Raw genomic sequence first — 15,818 nt, forward strand, 5'->3', positions numbered from 1 at the left:
TTTATTTTTTAACTTACTCTTTTTATTTTTTAACACAAACTTAATGTCGACCTATGTTTATCTCATATAATCGTTGCGCCATGTCATTTTTAACAAGTCACTGGCCATGCTTGGTTCGTGGAATAGATGCGGAATGAAATAACTATTCTGTATAGAATAGCAAGTCTTTGCTTTGGTTCATAGAATAAGTATTCCAAAGAATTGCTATTCCATGATTTTGTGGAATAAACACTCCTCTTAAAAACTGAAAAATGGTTATTCCATTTTTTATGGAATAACTATTCTATTCCATGTTATTCTATTCCATGAACCAAACATGGCCACTGAGTAATAACGATAAAGAATTTTTTAATTATTATTTATTTTTTTAATCAATATAAATTCAACATGACTAATGTATTATCGGTTTGTTGCACGAATGACATGGCGTAACGGTTGTATTGTATAATTTTTCATGTTAGACTAGTGTTTTATCTAATACATCTGGTGCGCCATGTCATTTTCCAACAAGTCAATGAATATACTCGATAAAAAAAATTAATTATTGTTTATTTTTTATTATTAAATATTTCACATGACTAATCTATTATTGGGTCGTTGTACAAAATGCTAATATGGACGTCGGAATAATTTTTTTCGGTGCCTACATCCGCATTTTTTAACCAAAAATTTATTAAATAATAGTTCATGTATGCAAGTTATTTTATAGTATGGTAAATCTCTTTTGGACGATATGAGATTCTCAACTCACTTCTGAATTTACAATTTAATGTTATATGATGCTATAGAATTATGAGAACAATAAAAACTGAGATAAGAAGGGATTCATAGAAAAGAAGTAAAAATTCAAAAAAAAGATCAACATTTATATTCATATTTAACATAACTAACATCAATACTAACATCTACTATTTATAACAATTTAATAATATGAAATTCATGTAAACCAATAACATCTAAACTGTTCATTTTAAATTGATCGCGTTAACATATATCGAAGGTTGAGATAGTTCCATGTCACCGATCCACATATCATGATTTATCACATGACATTATACGGTTATGCATAATCCTTAAATCGACAAACACTCATAACTTTTATGGTTTTTTATTCGTAAACAAGCTTATTTATTGGTATTTTTTTCGATTCGGATGATCCTTAAACTATGAACACACTACTCTATCTATTTTCACTCTATATGTGCCCCCATATAATCATGTTAGTAATATGTCCTTTGGTACTTATTTTCTTCATTCTTATGCCTTCAATTTGCATTCTCCGTCGTCCTTAGTCTAGTAGGCATGAGGTAATGCTCGAGCATGGGCGTCGAACGCATCATGCTTAGATTGAAAACTCCATCAAAAATCATGATGAACTAAAAATCTGAACACCACTTAACTAAAGAGGTTGGACTACATACACCACACTTGTCCTAAGCCATGATCTATATTAATAATATTATTTAAAAATTTAAATTTATAAGGCAAAATGTTACCATATATTTTATATACGTCCGTCCATGATCAAAAAGGAATTCGAGAATCCATAAAAGTACTACGATCCTCTCAATTTGTTTTCGTCGGATTTTTATAAAAATATATGATTATAAAATTTGTTTCTTTAACTTTTTTTTTCCAAAAAAAACTTATCTACTTTTATTTTATTTTAAACATAATTATAAAATTTAAATAAATTTGATATCCCTAAATTATAATCATGATTCCGCCGTTGGTCACGATAAGACATATCATATGCTCATACTAGTTTTTTTTTTCACATTTCATCCATGGCTTATAAATTAATATTAAAATTAGAATATAATTTACTTTTATTCTATTTTTAATATTAATTGAGGCGTTCTCTGTGTTTATCTACATTTGAGTTATAACTCATTAATAAAATTAAATTATATATACTTATTACTTAACACATTTTTTGAGCTCTATTTAATATTTATAGATTTTTCTACTTGAAATATTAATATTAGCTGACCAAAGTTTATAGACAAATCGATATAATCGAAACAGTTAGGTGACGCTTCGAAATATTACCAAACATTTTAACAAATCGTTAAATCTCCCATCTTTTTTCTTCATTCAGTAGCTCTATTTCCACATTCCCACTTCAAAAAATTTAAAGACATTTTAAATCCTCAAATTAATTTCAAAATAAAAATTCATATATATATGTTACAGTGCAGCTAGCTATACATACAATTTCAGGATCCTTTGTTTCATTTCTCAGGTACCCTTTGTCTTTGATTTGAATTCTGACTGTTAAAGTTTATTTATTTATGGTAGTGTGATCCAAAGTTGTAATCTTTTTCATTGTACTGTTTGAGGTCAATTGTGGGTCATTGCATGTTTTGTTTATGAATTTTTTAATAATAATCGGAGAGCGTTTGTGGGAGGATTTGAACGGACTAGCAGTTTATTGCCCAACGCTTATGTTTGTTTGTGATTTTGACAGATAATTATGCAAGAAATCAAGAAATCTGGGAAATCTTGTTTCTCAAATTCAGAAAATGGGTCATTGTTGATTGCATCTTTAAAGTTGAAAAAGGGAAAGTTTTTAATTCAATGCAAAAAAGATAAAGCAAAGTCAAGTAGTAAGGTGAAAAGGGCAGTGCTTGTGAGTGATTCATCAAGCAAGGGGATGAAAAAAAGTATAAAAATTATGAGTAAAAAGATCTTGCAGAAGGCAATTGATAAGAAATCTTCATCTAAGAAGATGAATTGTGAAGATCAAAGAGGTAGAAATTTGTTAGGTTTTGGTTCTGAGCAGAATGGGAAGAAAGTTAAACTCAAGAAGAAGAAGAAGAAGAAGAATAAGAAAGGGTTGAATGGAAAGGCTGAGTTGGATGAGCCATCGCGGTTGCAGAGGAGGACTAGGTATTTGATGGTTAAAATGAAGCTGGAACAGAATCTTATTGATGCTTACTCTGGTGAAGGATGGAAAGGTCAAAGGTATTTTAAACTTTGTAGTTATTTCTTGATGGATTTGTTTAGTATGAATGGCCATTTGATTCTCAATTTATTAGGATAGTGTTATTTGACCACTATACCGAATTTTAAGCTATTTGAAGTAATGTAAAGACGTGTTCATCAACTCGGAATCATGGGAGCAACACTTTTTTTGTTACTTGTCTCAATAGGCTTCTCTTATGAGGGTTTAGGAATGCTTTGATAGAGAACTTAGCTGTATGAAAGCACGATATGAAGATTTGAACTTGTAGTGTGTAGTTCACATGAAAAAGCTTTAACATGTAATGCAGGATTAGAAGCTAATGATTTGCTGATTGTTAGTGTAAGATATGATAGTCAAATTATTAGGAATTGCTCTTCTACTCGAGTTTTAGGCTATTTTCAACCCGGGGCCATTGCGGTAGAATTTACAAGGTTCCTGGGTAAGGTTTATTCTTGATCTTAGCAAAAGAATAAGTTGCAGCCCAAATGGTATACCTAGAGAGTTGGAGATATTATAAGGGTCCATCTTTATCTAAGTAAAAGAATAAAAAGTGAGTGCTGCAGATGTGCTATGTGGGAACTTATAGAAACAAGTTTGAGTTAGTGTCAATGAGCCTTATTGTTCTTGTTCATATTGATTCTGCCTCTTGTAAGTGGGGTATGACTCAAAAGACAATGTTGTCAAAGAATTGGATGAAAACAATTTGGAAATACTGACCATGGTTTCATTGTTTATGTGAGATTGGTTTCAGATAAACTTTTAAATTTAGTCTTTTGCTTCAAAACATAATTTTTATTGCACTAGTTCCTAGAACTTATTTATGATTTGTGGACGTACAAATTGGGTAAAAAAATGAATGAAAATACCGGTGACTGGATATTGAATCTTGATAGCAAGAAGCTTCTACTGTAAAAAAAGTTAACTTTGATTTTAATTTTAATCATCTCAGCCGGGAGAAGATCAGGCCAGTAAAGGAACTTCTAAGAGCCAAGAAGCAGATTTTGAAGTGTAAACTTGGTATACGTGATGCTATTCACCAGCTGGATTCACTTAGTACAGTGGGATGTATTGAAGACTCGGTTATTGCTCCAGATGGATCTGTTTCTCATGAACATGTAAGCACGCGTAATCAGTATTAGTTTTGCAGTTTGTTGTTAACTATATTCTTTTCGCATTGGGGATGTCATAAGTTTCACATTATTGTAGCCCCAGAAAATCTACGAAGGCTTAACTTTTGACATCCCCAAAACTATAATTTCCTCCTTCGAGATTTGTTGACATTGATAAAGAAACATTACAATGTAGTTCATTATCTTTTTTCTTAAGAGGAAGGCTTTGATTTCCAATTTTTCTAATTTGTATTTAGAGGAAATTAGGAAAATCTATCCACCTAAAGAGGTATGCCCCTTGCCTCATTTAGTAAATCAAATTTTCTTATTGATAAATACATCCAAAACATATAGCCTTTTTTAACTGTAAACTACGTATAACAATATGTAAATACAAGTACTGGATACTAGAAGTATGAAGTGATAGTTTCAGGCTCGACAATTTGTCATTGCTTTGTCAATATTGAATTTTAAAACAGAGCGCTAGACAAGCATATCACAATTTCTCAGCTTGAATACAGATGCTTATATAGAAGGATATCATATCGCTGCTCAATCATTTGTAAATTCATGTTTTAATTCTCTTTCGGCCCATTTTTTATCTAGATTTTCTGCTCAAAGTGCAAATCCAATGAAGTTTCCCCAGATAATGATATTGTACTCTGTGACGGGACATGCAATTGTGCCTTCCACCAACGATGCCTTGATCCTCCACTAGACACTGAAAACAGTGCGTCCACTCACTTTCTTGTGAAACATCCTAACGAATTATGAAGAAAATGGATTATTCAAAAGAGTTTTGATTAATTAACTTTGCAGTACCACCTGGAGATCAGGGATGGTATTGCAAGTTTTGTGATTGCAGAATGGAAATTATAGAAGCTATGAATGCACATCTGGGCACCCAGTTCTCAGTTGATAGCTGTTGGCAGGTTATTATATAATCTTTTAAAGCCTGTTCATTCTCAATATTTGAAGAAAAACTAATTTAATGCTTCAGTAACTGTACTAATATATTTTTCCTCGATTTAGGATTTTTTCAACGAAGAAGCAACTTTCTATGACACGGGAGGCATATCAATAAATCAAGAAGAAGAGTGGCCTTCAGATGATTCCGAAGATGGCGATTATGATCCAGGAAGGAGGGAAAACAGTACCAGTGAAGCAGGCACGGATGATGATGCCTCTAGGGATGGTAACAGTGCGACCAGCTTGGATTGGTCTTTAGAAGGTGAAGTTTTGTCAGGATCTAAGGATGGGGAGACGGATAACATGGATTTTAGAAACCAATCTATTTATAGCAGTTTAGACTCCGATGAAACCAGTGATGGGGAAGTTGTATGTGGCCGTAGACAGCGAACAGCAGTTGACTATAAGAAGTTATATGTTGTGAGTACTCTAATTTCTTGACTCCAAGTTGTTATTTTCTGGTTTAGTGTAAATCTACAAAAATAAATAAAAGAGAGGAGTCTTGAAGCTACTATTTGAAGAATGTATGTTGAATTTTAAAGATTTGTCATTTCGTTGAAGTATATTCTATCACATGCCACCTTTCTTATTGTATAATGATTTTGAAAAGGTATATCCAGAAATTCTGGTTTCAACTTGATGAGTTTTTTCATTGAAACCATTGATTGAAAGTCGCTTGTTTTATTTTTGCAGCAGTCTATTCATTGAGGTAGTTGCCTGCCATTTCTAATGTCATGGTTTCATATTATGTTAGGAAATGTTTGGGAAGGATGCTCCAGTACATGAGCAAGTTAGCGAAGATGAAGACTGGGGCCCTGGAAAAAGAAAACGAAGAGGAAAGGAGTCGGATGCTGCCAGCACCCTCATGACATTGTATGAAAATGAGAAACAAAGTAAAAAATGTTTAACTATTGAAGCCAAGGGGGAGCTTTCTCGAGAGTTACGAGTTACAAGGCCACTTTTCAGAATCCCCCCTTCTGCCCTTGAGGTAGCAATATCTCAGTGCTTTCTTAAACAATCTCGCCGGGCATTTTCACTCACTGTTTCTTTTTCTTTGAGGTTACTTACCCGCTGTCTGCTTTGTCCTTTTGCTTGTTATGCTCTTATCAGAAACTTCGCCAGGTGTTTGAGGAGAATGAACTTCCCTCTAGAACTGTCAAGGAAAACCTTTCTAAAGATTTGGGTCTCGATCCTGGGAAGGTATTAACTTAATAACCCATCTATGTATGAAGTATGAACTATGACGCACCAAAAGGTGAATCAAACAACTACTGGAGGATTCGGTGCATGACGTAATAGAATTTGCATCTAATGGTTTAAATAAAGTACGAACACACATGCTAATTGGCTGGAAGTTGGGGAAGCAAAGGGCCATTCTTTAGGCTATATCCTTACATCATTGATAAACCTGGTCTTTTTTAAATCTATGAAACTACTTTTTGTCTGTCATCATCTTTTTCACACTTGAGCTGTAATTTCAGGTCAGCAAATGGTTCAAGAATGCACGATACTTGGCTCTAAAGTCCAGGAAGGTGACATTGTACTTGACACTTAATAAGTGTGATTATTATCTTTCATTATTTCTTGTTCTTAGACTTCTTATTTACCTTTAATTTAAGAATTGCTATTTATTTCTTCGCTTTTTATCTTCACATTCTTGATATTTAAATTGTACAAACAAAATTATACAGCGATTTTTTTGAAGGTGATGAACAATGTTTTTCTTTAATCCATTTATCAGTAATTCTGAATCAAATTTCTTTGCATGTGTTGATAAAACTTCATATCATATTTAAATAATTGTTTTTGAAGTATTAATTGGAATTAGCAAATCTTAAACCTTTTCTATTATCATGCATCACAGAGAGTTAATGAAGACAGTTCGAGTCCCGAAATCCCCAGGGAACCAAGATTAGATGATGTAAATAATTTAAGCTCTTCTGATCTTGATGAAGTAAGAACAACCTCCACTAAAACCAAGGCTTGTAACCAGAAGCATTTAAACCAGGCCCTTAAGAAGACGGAGTTAAAGTCAATATGCTGCAGTTTGAAACGGAAAAGAGCTTCGGTTGAATCTCCTTCTAAAAGCAAAGAGGTACTTTCTGGCTCTAAATTTTTTTATTTTAAAAATGAGGAATTACTTTTGTCTGTTTCCGTTTTTGGAGAAAAGCTCCACCTTTTGATCTCTCTGCAAGCCTATATTTTGAATTGTGTTTCAACCTCCTCGTATTCACTTCATGCCGATTAGTGTCAGATTCAACTTCTAAAAATCTTAAGACCTGCAGTCTTTCAACACTCCGATAATTCTCATTATTAATATCTTTATTATGTATGAGGACTACTTATTATCTTGATTGAACAATAGATGATTCAGTTATTCAAGTAGTTGTTAGCAAACACTTTACGTGTCTACTTTATGGTAATAAGTGCACAAGGCTCCCTGTTTTGGGCTATGTAGCACGAAAACGGAAACAACTAAATATGAAATGCCAAAACGAAAAAATGGAGAACTGATATTTTCTATAAGAATAGGTCATAAAAATATAGTTTCGGAGTTTTAAAAAGCATTTTGGTAAATGCAAATAAAATGTGAAACATAGGAGACAAAAAGTTTAGGCTCAACTCAACATTAGTTTTGGGAGTGTTGGTTTTTTTTCCTTATTTTTCATTACTCTTATTGCTCTAAGTGGAGGGATGTTTGGTGGAAGACTATGTCGGCAGATCGTGAACATACAGATTTGATGTACAGTGCTATGCCTCTTTGTTTTTTCTTATGAATACGAGCGTTTTTATATTTGTTAGTAATTGTCATTTTCAGATCAGTGATGATGTGAGCTTGAAGAGGCTGATGAAGTCAAAAACAAAGAAAGCTAAGAAGATAAACTCCATTTTGACAAGGGCAGCGCAAGCGGCCGAGGCTGAGATGGAGAGGCTTTGCAGAGCTAAGGTTCGGTTAGAGAATCTGAAGCAGAAATTGCTGAGACTGCAAAATAGCAAATCTAAGAAGACTAAGAGAAACCATTTACACCAACAAACTGTTGTGTTTGTTCCCATTGCAAAGCTAAGGGAACAAATTTAATATGTGGACAGGCCAGTAATTTTTGGCTGAAGCTTACATGTAAATATTCTCTGCCAATGTTCATTGTCAGTCAAGTACTGATTCTCACTAATTATAGAATTCCCTTTTAAGATGTGTTCGAAGTTCATGGTGTTTTTTCTAGAGGTGTGCATTCGCTTTGAATCGCATAAAATCAAAAAAATTTATTGTTTAAAAATGAAAACCAGATTGAAAATTTATTTGTTAAAAAATGAAAACCAGAATCAGATAAATCAGTAGATTTTGTTGGTTTTTTCAGTTCAAGTAGTTTTTCTTTTGGGTTTGACTTCTTCCGAAACTGAACTGAAACTTTATTACTTCAGATTAAACCGAACCAAAAAACCATATTTTATAATATCACATCAAATCAAATTCATTGATTAGGTTTAATAATAAATTGATTCAACTTTTGTACAAGCCTCTGTGATTTTAAGAAGTATCAATCTGCATTAAAACATATCCAACGAGCTCGGGACTTTTGGCTTTTCTTCTTTACCATACACCGGAAAATGGATAGCAGTTAACTTCTGATCAAAATTAATTTATAAAATATACCAATCAAAAGTCTCCACTGCATTGAGATTCAAGTTCACTGTTATACCAATAAAAGAAATTTGAGATCGCCACCCGCATAATATATCACCCATACATTATAACATAAACAAGTAACAAAAGTTATGATACTCAATGTTTAGTCTAGTGTATTTTTATTTCATGACTTCATGCTGCCATGCACTGAAAACATAGTATCTTTCTGCTTACGATTTCCAGAAACATGCGAAATCATACATCAAAATAAAATCAATGATTGTGAAATCAACTCGGAGGAGGTTCGCCAGCTCCTGCAAAAGAGATCAGAAATTTATCAAGTTTGCATAAATAGGTGAATCACATATATATGCATGTGTGCACAGCCTAACACAGAGCAGCACATGATAAGCAATGCATATGCATCCTTTGAACAGTCTCTCGGTTCATCTAAGATCTTCAAGGTCATGCTTATACGTAGGTTCACCATAAACAAGAACACACAATGAAATTTAACATGGTTCAATTCCAAAGTGATTTAAGGAAAGAAAAAACCTCATCTGCAGTATTAGATTGATCAGAGATATATAGACATAGTAGATACAAGTGGCAAGAGTGCTTGGTGTTACATGTAATATTTCTGAAAGCACAAGTGTTTTTCAGTAAGAAATATGTACTGCTCAAGTTTCATATACTAGTGCTCACTGCAAAAATCTAATGTCTTCATTAAAAACAAGAAGTGAAAAGTAAATTGATAAAAACAACATTAGGCATTTACCCTCTGAAATCAACTTAATACCAAACCCATGAACAAAATATCACAACAGAAACAAAAAACTGTCCCTGGCAATTTGCTTTCCCGGTTGCACAACCCAGAATGTATATCATTGGGAAGGCTGAAATGTAAACGGACATAAATAGTGAATAAAACAATCTTGAATTGCACAAATGTTAGAAGATTCATGTTACTAGTTATATTCTACTGCTAATTCTGCAAATAGGATGCCATCAATAGTTTCCAAGCAATTTAACAGAGCATTAAAAATTAAGGAATTTTAATATGATTGCAGTACAATAATACATGTTGTTGATTGTTAATACTACATTCTTATAAACTAACATGTTTCTGACTGTTACTACCACATTCTTATAAATTGTCACATATGCAATTTAGCTGGTCTTTTGCTCCGATTTACACCAAGTAATCCAAAGAAGCCTACTACCTCTACCATATGACATTTCTTTCTAGACATGGGAATTTCCCATTTGTAATGTACATAGGAAAGCAATCTATGCTTTAGGCAACCTAGACCTAGATGGCTAGATTGATCCGCTGTCCGGACTTAATCAAGCACTATCGGCTTCAAGTCCTGATTAAAGAAACAACAAAATGAATTTCCTATAAGGTGATGCTAGTTCACAGATTTTGACATAACTCTCCCACTGTCAAATTACTCAACACATCATGTCCAGGAATTGACTCAAAGACAATAAGAAACATACGTAAATAAAGCATTAAAGAAAACTCAGGCAGCCTAATTTATAAAATAACAAAGCAGTTCCCTAACGCACATAAGGTTGTTTCTGTTCAACTAAATGAATTCTAATTCCTCAAGTACTCCATGCCACAATATTTATTTAGCTACAAGCTTTTGATATTTCAGTTCATCTGCCTTTCAGATTTTAAACTTGTGGAGTACACAAGCCATCTTCTTATATTTGTTTGGAAGCTAGTAAAGAACAACTTCTCATCCTTCCTATAATCTACATTTTTCTGATCAAACTTCATTGGGACATGCATTTGCTCAAATAGAAAAGTTTAATAATATCAACCTCTAGAGTAGAACAGAAGAACTATGTTAAAGCCTCAATGCATCATATTGTTCTAGACTAGTTCTATCATGTATCTAATAAAGAAAAGAGCAGATCTCAGTCTTTAGATTGTAATGTCGAATACGAAAATATGATCATAGGTTATAAAATGAAATACATCTTAATGTTCATATTTAAAGGGAAAATCTGAATTATAGTCTCTCAAATCTACAGTCAGCAGGTTTTCAACCCTGACTATACAAAGATATAACAAAAAATCATGAGCTAACATTTAGAAGTCCTTAAACATCACATAGAGGGATAAATTGCGACGACATTACTACAGCCACTTGATTGTTTCTTGGAAACTGAATAAAAGAACATTACAGGCATGCCCATTTCGTTTTACTATTGGTTAAAATCTGAACAAAAAGCATCAATGCACAGAACATAATTCTAGGCTCAGACAGTAATTTCAGAAAAATTGAAATACTAGATTAACAGCTAGTTATTTGAAAAAGATATGAATAAGATTCTAGAGACCTTTGAAAGGATTCTACCATGTCCTATATGAAATTTTTAGAGATCCAGAACATAATTCTAAGTTTCTTGACTCTTACGAGTGTTAACTCTACATTCTTGAAGTTAATGCCATCATCATCACCATCTCACAATGCATGTTTCCAACTCGAGCACCTGCTCTTGACAAAAGGGATCCATGGGCAGTTTCCGGATGTGTACAAATGCAATCTTTAATTTCATACTTCCAATTATTTCCTTTGTTCAACAAAGTAAGTCTCTGATTCCATGCTCAATAACAATGACCACGGGTCTACTTATATGGATTTAGAAGCATCATTTGCGTAATAGATTAGCAAGTTGTTTTCCACTTATAACAATCTTCTAAAACTAGTCCACCAGATAAAATTGAGTACGTTTCTTCGAATCAATTCTTTCATAATCCCAGAAATATTTGCTTTTATCATCACAAATGGATCAACAGTCATTAAATCCTTTGCCTGTAATGATCCATACTCCCACTTTCACAGTGAAAGAAAGAAAATACATCTAATAGTCCCACCTTGCATAAATTTCAAAAGCTAGTCTTCACTCTGTCCATCTAGCCAAAATCATACTCTAAAATAATGTGCAGACAACAATAAGACCATGAAACATTTTCATCGATCGGAAAATCACCATAATACCTCGTCTAGGCTCAGCAGTAATCAATGAAAAGCTCTGAAGCCCCTCAATCAATAAATGCTATTTCTAATCAAAACTAAATAAAGGAAGTAAACCATAGAGTGACATCAACTCATCATCCTATCCGTCCCACGTCCCCTCCTAACTCCACAATAAAACGTTAAGAATTACAAACATAATCACATACACATCAATAAAATCCCCACAGCTAATTAACCAAAACAGATTCAATATTAGTCACAAAAACACCCAGTTACTAATTATTTTCAGCATCCAAACCAAACTTCTCAAATTTCAAATCCACAATCTGATAATAATCTTGTCAATCACAGATCAATTAACGAAAAAAACTATACCTAAGACAAAAAAATAATAACAAAACCCAAATAAAAAAATAATCAAGCAAATAATAAAATCATTAATTACCTTCAATCAGTGGTGGCCTTCTCCGTGCTCCTTGGCATGCTGTTGATGCGCAAGATGACGGCGTTCCTCGGGAAGCGCGACCAGATAAGAGAAGATCATCCCACCAAAGCAGACATGGTACAGAGGATCGATAGAGCCTGTCTGAATGTACTTAGCGTTGTAATTGTCCAAAGATTTGACGACGGATTGCTTCAAGTAACCGATTGATAGCTTTGGTTTCAAATGATTGGGTACTTCCTTCACTTTCAATCCCTTTATCTCGTTGTAGAACCTCCTTAGTGCCATTTTTTGATTGTAATGAAATTGGGGAAATTGGGGAAATTGGATCTCAAACCCTAATTTGGTCTCTGTAAATTTGTGATGAATTGGAAAATCTGAATTCTTGAAGATGAAGAGATTATGACGTGGTATATACGGCCCAGCCCCCTAACCGTGGCCCAAATTTTGTGAAAACTATAAAACAGTCTAAAATGGATTATTTTATTGAGGAAATTACACCATTTACCAAAAAAAATGAAAATAATTACAAAAGTATATGTTGACTTTTTTCATTTACAAAAATATTAATAATATTTACAAAAGTACAAAAAGATAAAAAATAATATCAAACATACGGTATATACTGTGGGTATAATGTTAGTATATTAATAAACTAATATTATATCAACATTGTACCAAAATTATACCAACATTATACATACTGAGATTTTATTAATATTAAATAAAAATTTACCAAAATTACATCAAATCGTATACTGAAAATTAAATTAATAATATACCAAAATTATACCATCAGTATACCAAGAGTATACAAATTTTCTAGTTCATTACCAACTATAGTGAAAAATACACATAAAAAAAAATACATGTTATCAACTAGAAAATATATATAAAAATTTATAATCAATATATCAAAAATATACTGAAATTATACCAATAATAAACCAAATATTATTTTTAAATTATCTGATTTATAGTTTTAATATTCCAAAATTATACCATAATTATACCGACATTATACAAATCGTACTTTTGTAATTAATTTTCATTTTTTGATACTTTTGTAATTAATTTTAAATCAGTCGTATTTTTGTAAATAAAAAAAGTTTACAGGTACTTTTGTAAATATTTTTAAAATTTTAGGTACTTTTGTCATCGTCCCTATTTTATTTTATGTTTAAATATTTTTACTTTATATCTCAAAAATTTACTTTATATTTTAAAATTTTAATTTTAAAAATATTTGAAAGTATTTAATATGTATCTACACTCTATCTTTTATATGTAAAAGTAAAAGAGTTAAAAAAAGGTTTTTTTATTTTAACAATGGAATACAAATACAATTATTTTTAAAAATCAAAAAATAAATAGTTTTATGGGAATTCCTGTAATTATTGAATTTATTTACAAAAATATGTAATGAAAAAGAGAAACCTACTCATAAATATCAATTTTAATTTATTTGTATTGCCATATCATATTATCTTTTGAAAAAAATTAACTTATAATTTTTTTTTTAATTTCTCGACAGCTCGTAGCACAAACACTAGCCTCTGCTTCTATCATTGGTGTTATCATCGTATAATAAGATAAGAATATAGGAATAGATCACTCCTGCAAGACCTCTTTCTATCCTATTGATAGAATAAAATAAGGTCAAAAAGAAAGGGAGAAAGGCACCGAAAGTGTTAAGGTTCACCGATAGGCTAAACAATGTTATTATTTTTATGTAAACAAATGAGGTGTCGTATCTGATACGCCAAGAGTTTGAAACGTCTTTGAAACGTAACACCGTTGTTAAACGAGTTCGATATGCAACTTCCAATACACGACATTGAAATACTCAATATGAAAAAAAATAACAATAACAATAAAAGTATAAATAAAATACTTACTTGTTGTAAATTTACCACATCCATTACTTTCTATTGCTTAAATAGCATAAATACCATTGTATATTTTATTTATAAATTATATTATATATTTTTAATTTAATAATTATAGTTATCAAAAATTAAAATCTAACTTAAACCAATTGAACCGGTTGAAGCCGGTTGATTTCCGGTCCGGTTTAAAAACATCGTCTAAAAAGTTTAGCTGACTCAGATATTACTTTCGGTCAGGCACAGTGATGATTGGTGAAGATAGACACGTCTTTGCCACATCAAGTCCGAATATGCCAAGAATATCTTTACGCAACTTTTCAATCATGCCCTCTCATTTTGGTGTTTTACTGAATGCGACCCTTCTTCATTTCTAAATTATGATTTTGTGTAAGTTTGCAATAAATAAAATTTAACATCTTCTTCAGTTTAATTATACTATAAAATATATTTATTCACTTTTGTAATTATGATCAATAAAAGTTTAAAATTATTACAATCATACTTATTTACAAATAAATTGTAAACAAATTTACAGAGTTAATTTGAATAAATCATAACATTAATTTCAGTATAAATTATTTTATATTTTCCATACTAGGAAAAAAAACTTTAGTGGTAAAACGTGGGTAATTGATTCCGAAGTTCATTGAATTTTTGAGTTTTTTCATTTCGGTCACTAAACTATTTTTTTTAATCAGTGAACTTGTAATTTTTTTCCTTTTGGTATTTTCCGGTCAAAAATGCTTATGTGGCAGTCAGAAGTATTTTTTTACTTGAAAACTTTCCATATATGCATAATTTGACCTAAAAACTCATTTTTAAAATGAAATTATGTATATGTGATAAATTTTCAAAGTAAAACTAGCAAAATTTGATTGTCATATGTCAATTTTCGACTGTCACCTAAGCATTTTTTGCTGAAAATACTAAAAATAAAAAAAGTAAAAGTCCAATGATAAAAAAAATAGTTTAGTAACTGAAATAAAAAAAACTAGAAAGTTCAGTAATAGTCGTAATTAAAATATGGTAAAACGTCATTTCCAAGCATAAGATGTGGGTCTTACGTTTAATAAATCTTAATAGAAGTAGATGTTGTGGTATACTCATATAATGCAATTATAATGTGATTTTTTTATCAAAGGTAGATTGTATTAAGAAAAATTGATATACACCTTGGCAAATTAAATGCAAAAACATATAATAAATAAATAACTTAAACCTTACTATGGATCTAGTTTATTTATAAATGAAATAACACTACATAAATTACAAGATGTAATTTTGAATTGTTATTTTTTACAATTAAAACAATTCTACCATATTGTTACATATATTGGAAACCAGAGAACTGAAAAACTTGAATTATATTGAAGCTTGTAGATTACAAACTTAAAATACAAACTTAAAGCTATTTATACACTAATTATGAGCGGAAAATGAGCTGTAAATGAGTTGTAATTACAGCTGTAATCTAGCTGGCAAAGACAACCAACACAGCAGCCATAAGGAGCTTCACAGCAACAGCAGCAATATACTCTAATACCCCCCCTCAAGCTGGACATTATTAGTTATGTTCAGCTTGAAATAACCTTGTAGAAGCATTTGCAGCAGCCTTGAAGCAATCTTGATGCTAGCAGTCTCGAAGTAATAGATTACTTCACGCAGCAACAATTTGCACAACATAATATGCAGCAGATTTTTGAAGCAATTTTCATTGAAGCATCAATCTTCTTCAACAGCAGCCAACACATTTTGTATTAGCTTTGCAGCAAAATAGCTGTTTCACAGCAGTCTAAGGGCAGCCAGCAGAAGCAATAAAA

The 15,818-nt window shown here is 31.7% G+C and overlaps 2 protein-coding genes across 2 annotated transcripts; one reads left to right on the forward strand and one right to left on the reverse strand.

The window, feature by feature from the left end:
* Positions 1 to 2,007: 2,007 nt before the first annotated feature.
* On the forward strand, positions 2,008 to 8,247 carry LOC126669756 (pathogenesis-related homeodomain protein). The gene is made up of 11 exons (XM_050363304.2): positions 2,008 to 2,245; positions 2,471 to 2,967; positions 3,918 to 4,083; positions 4,684 to 4,807; positions 4,897 to 5,009; positions 5,110 to 5,466; positions 5,801 to 6,034; positions 6,157 to 6,246; positions 6,528 to 6,578; positions 6,911 to 7,141; positions 7,865 to 8,247. The coding sequence occupies exons 2-11, from the start codon at positions 2,477 to 2,479 to the stop codon at positions 8,123 to 8,125; spliced, it is 2,118 nt and encodes a 705-aa protein (XP_050219261.1). The 5' UTR covers positions 2,008 to 2,245; positions 2,471 to 2,476; the 3' UTR covers positions 8,126 to 8,247.
* A 448-nt stretch (positions 8,248 to 8,695) lies between these two features.
* Positions 8,696 to 12,492, reverse strand: LOC126670003 (uncharacterized). Its single transcript, XM_050363654.2, has 2 exons — positions 12,113 to 12,492; positions 8,696 to 8,985 (listed from the first exon to the last, which is right to left on the reverse strand). Exon 1 carries the CDS (start codon positions 12,395 to 12,397, stop codon positions 12,119 to 12,121), a length of 279 nt encoding a protein of 92 aa, XP_050219611.1. The 5' UTR covers positions 12,398 to 12,492; the 3' UTR covers positions 8,696 to 8,985; positions 12,113 to 12,118.
* Between the last annotated feature and the right edge of the window lie 3,326 nt (positions 12,493 to 15,818).

The sequence above is a fragment of the Mercurialis annua genome, linkage group LG2 (assembly GCF_937616625.2).
Source record: "Mercurialis annua linkage group LG2, ddMerAnnu1.2, whole genome shotgun sequence".
Taxonomy (NCBI): domain Eukaryota; kingdom Viridiplantae; phylum Streptophyta; class Magnoliopsida; order Malpighiales; family Euphorbiaceae; genus Mercurialis; species Mercurialis annua.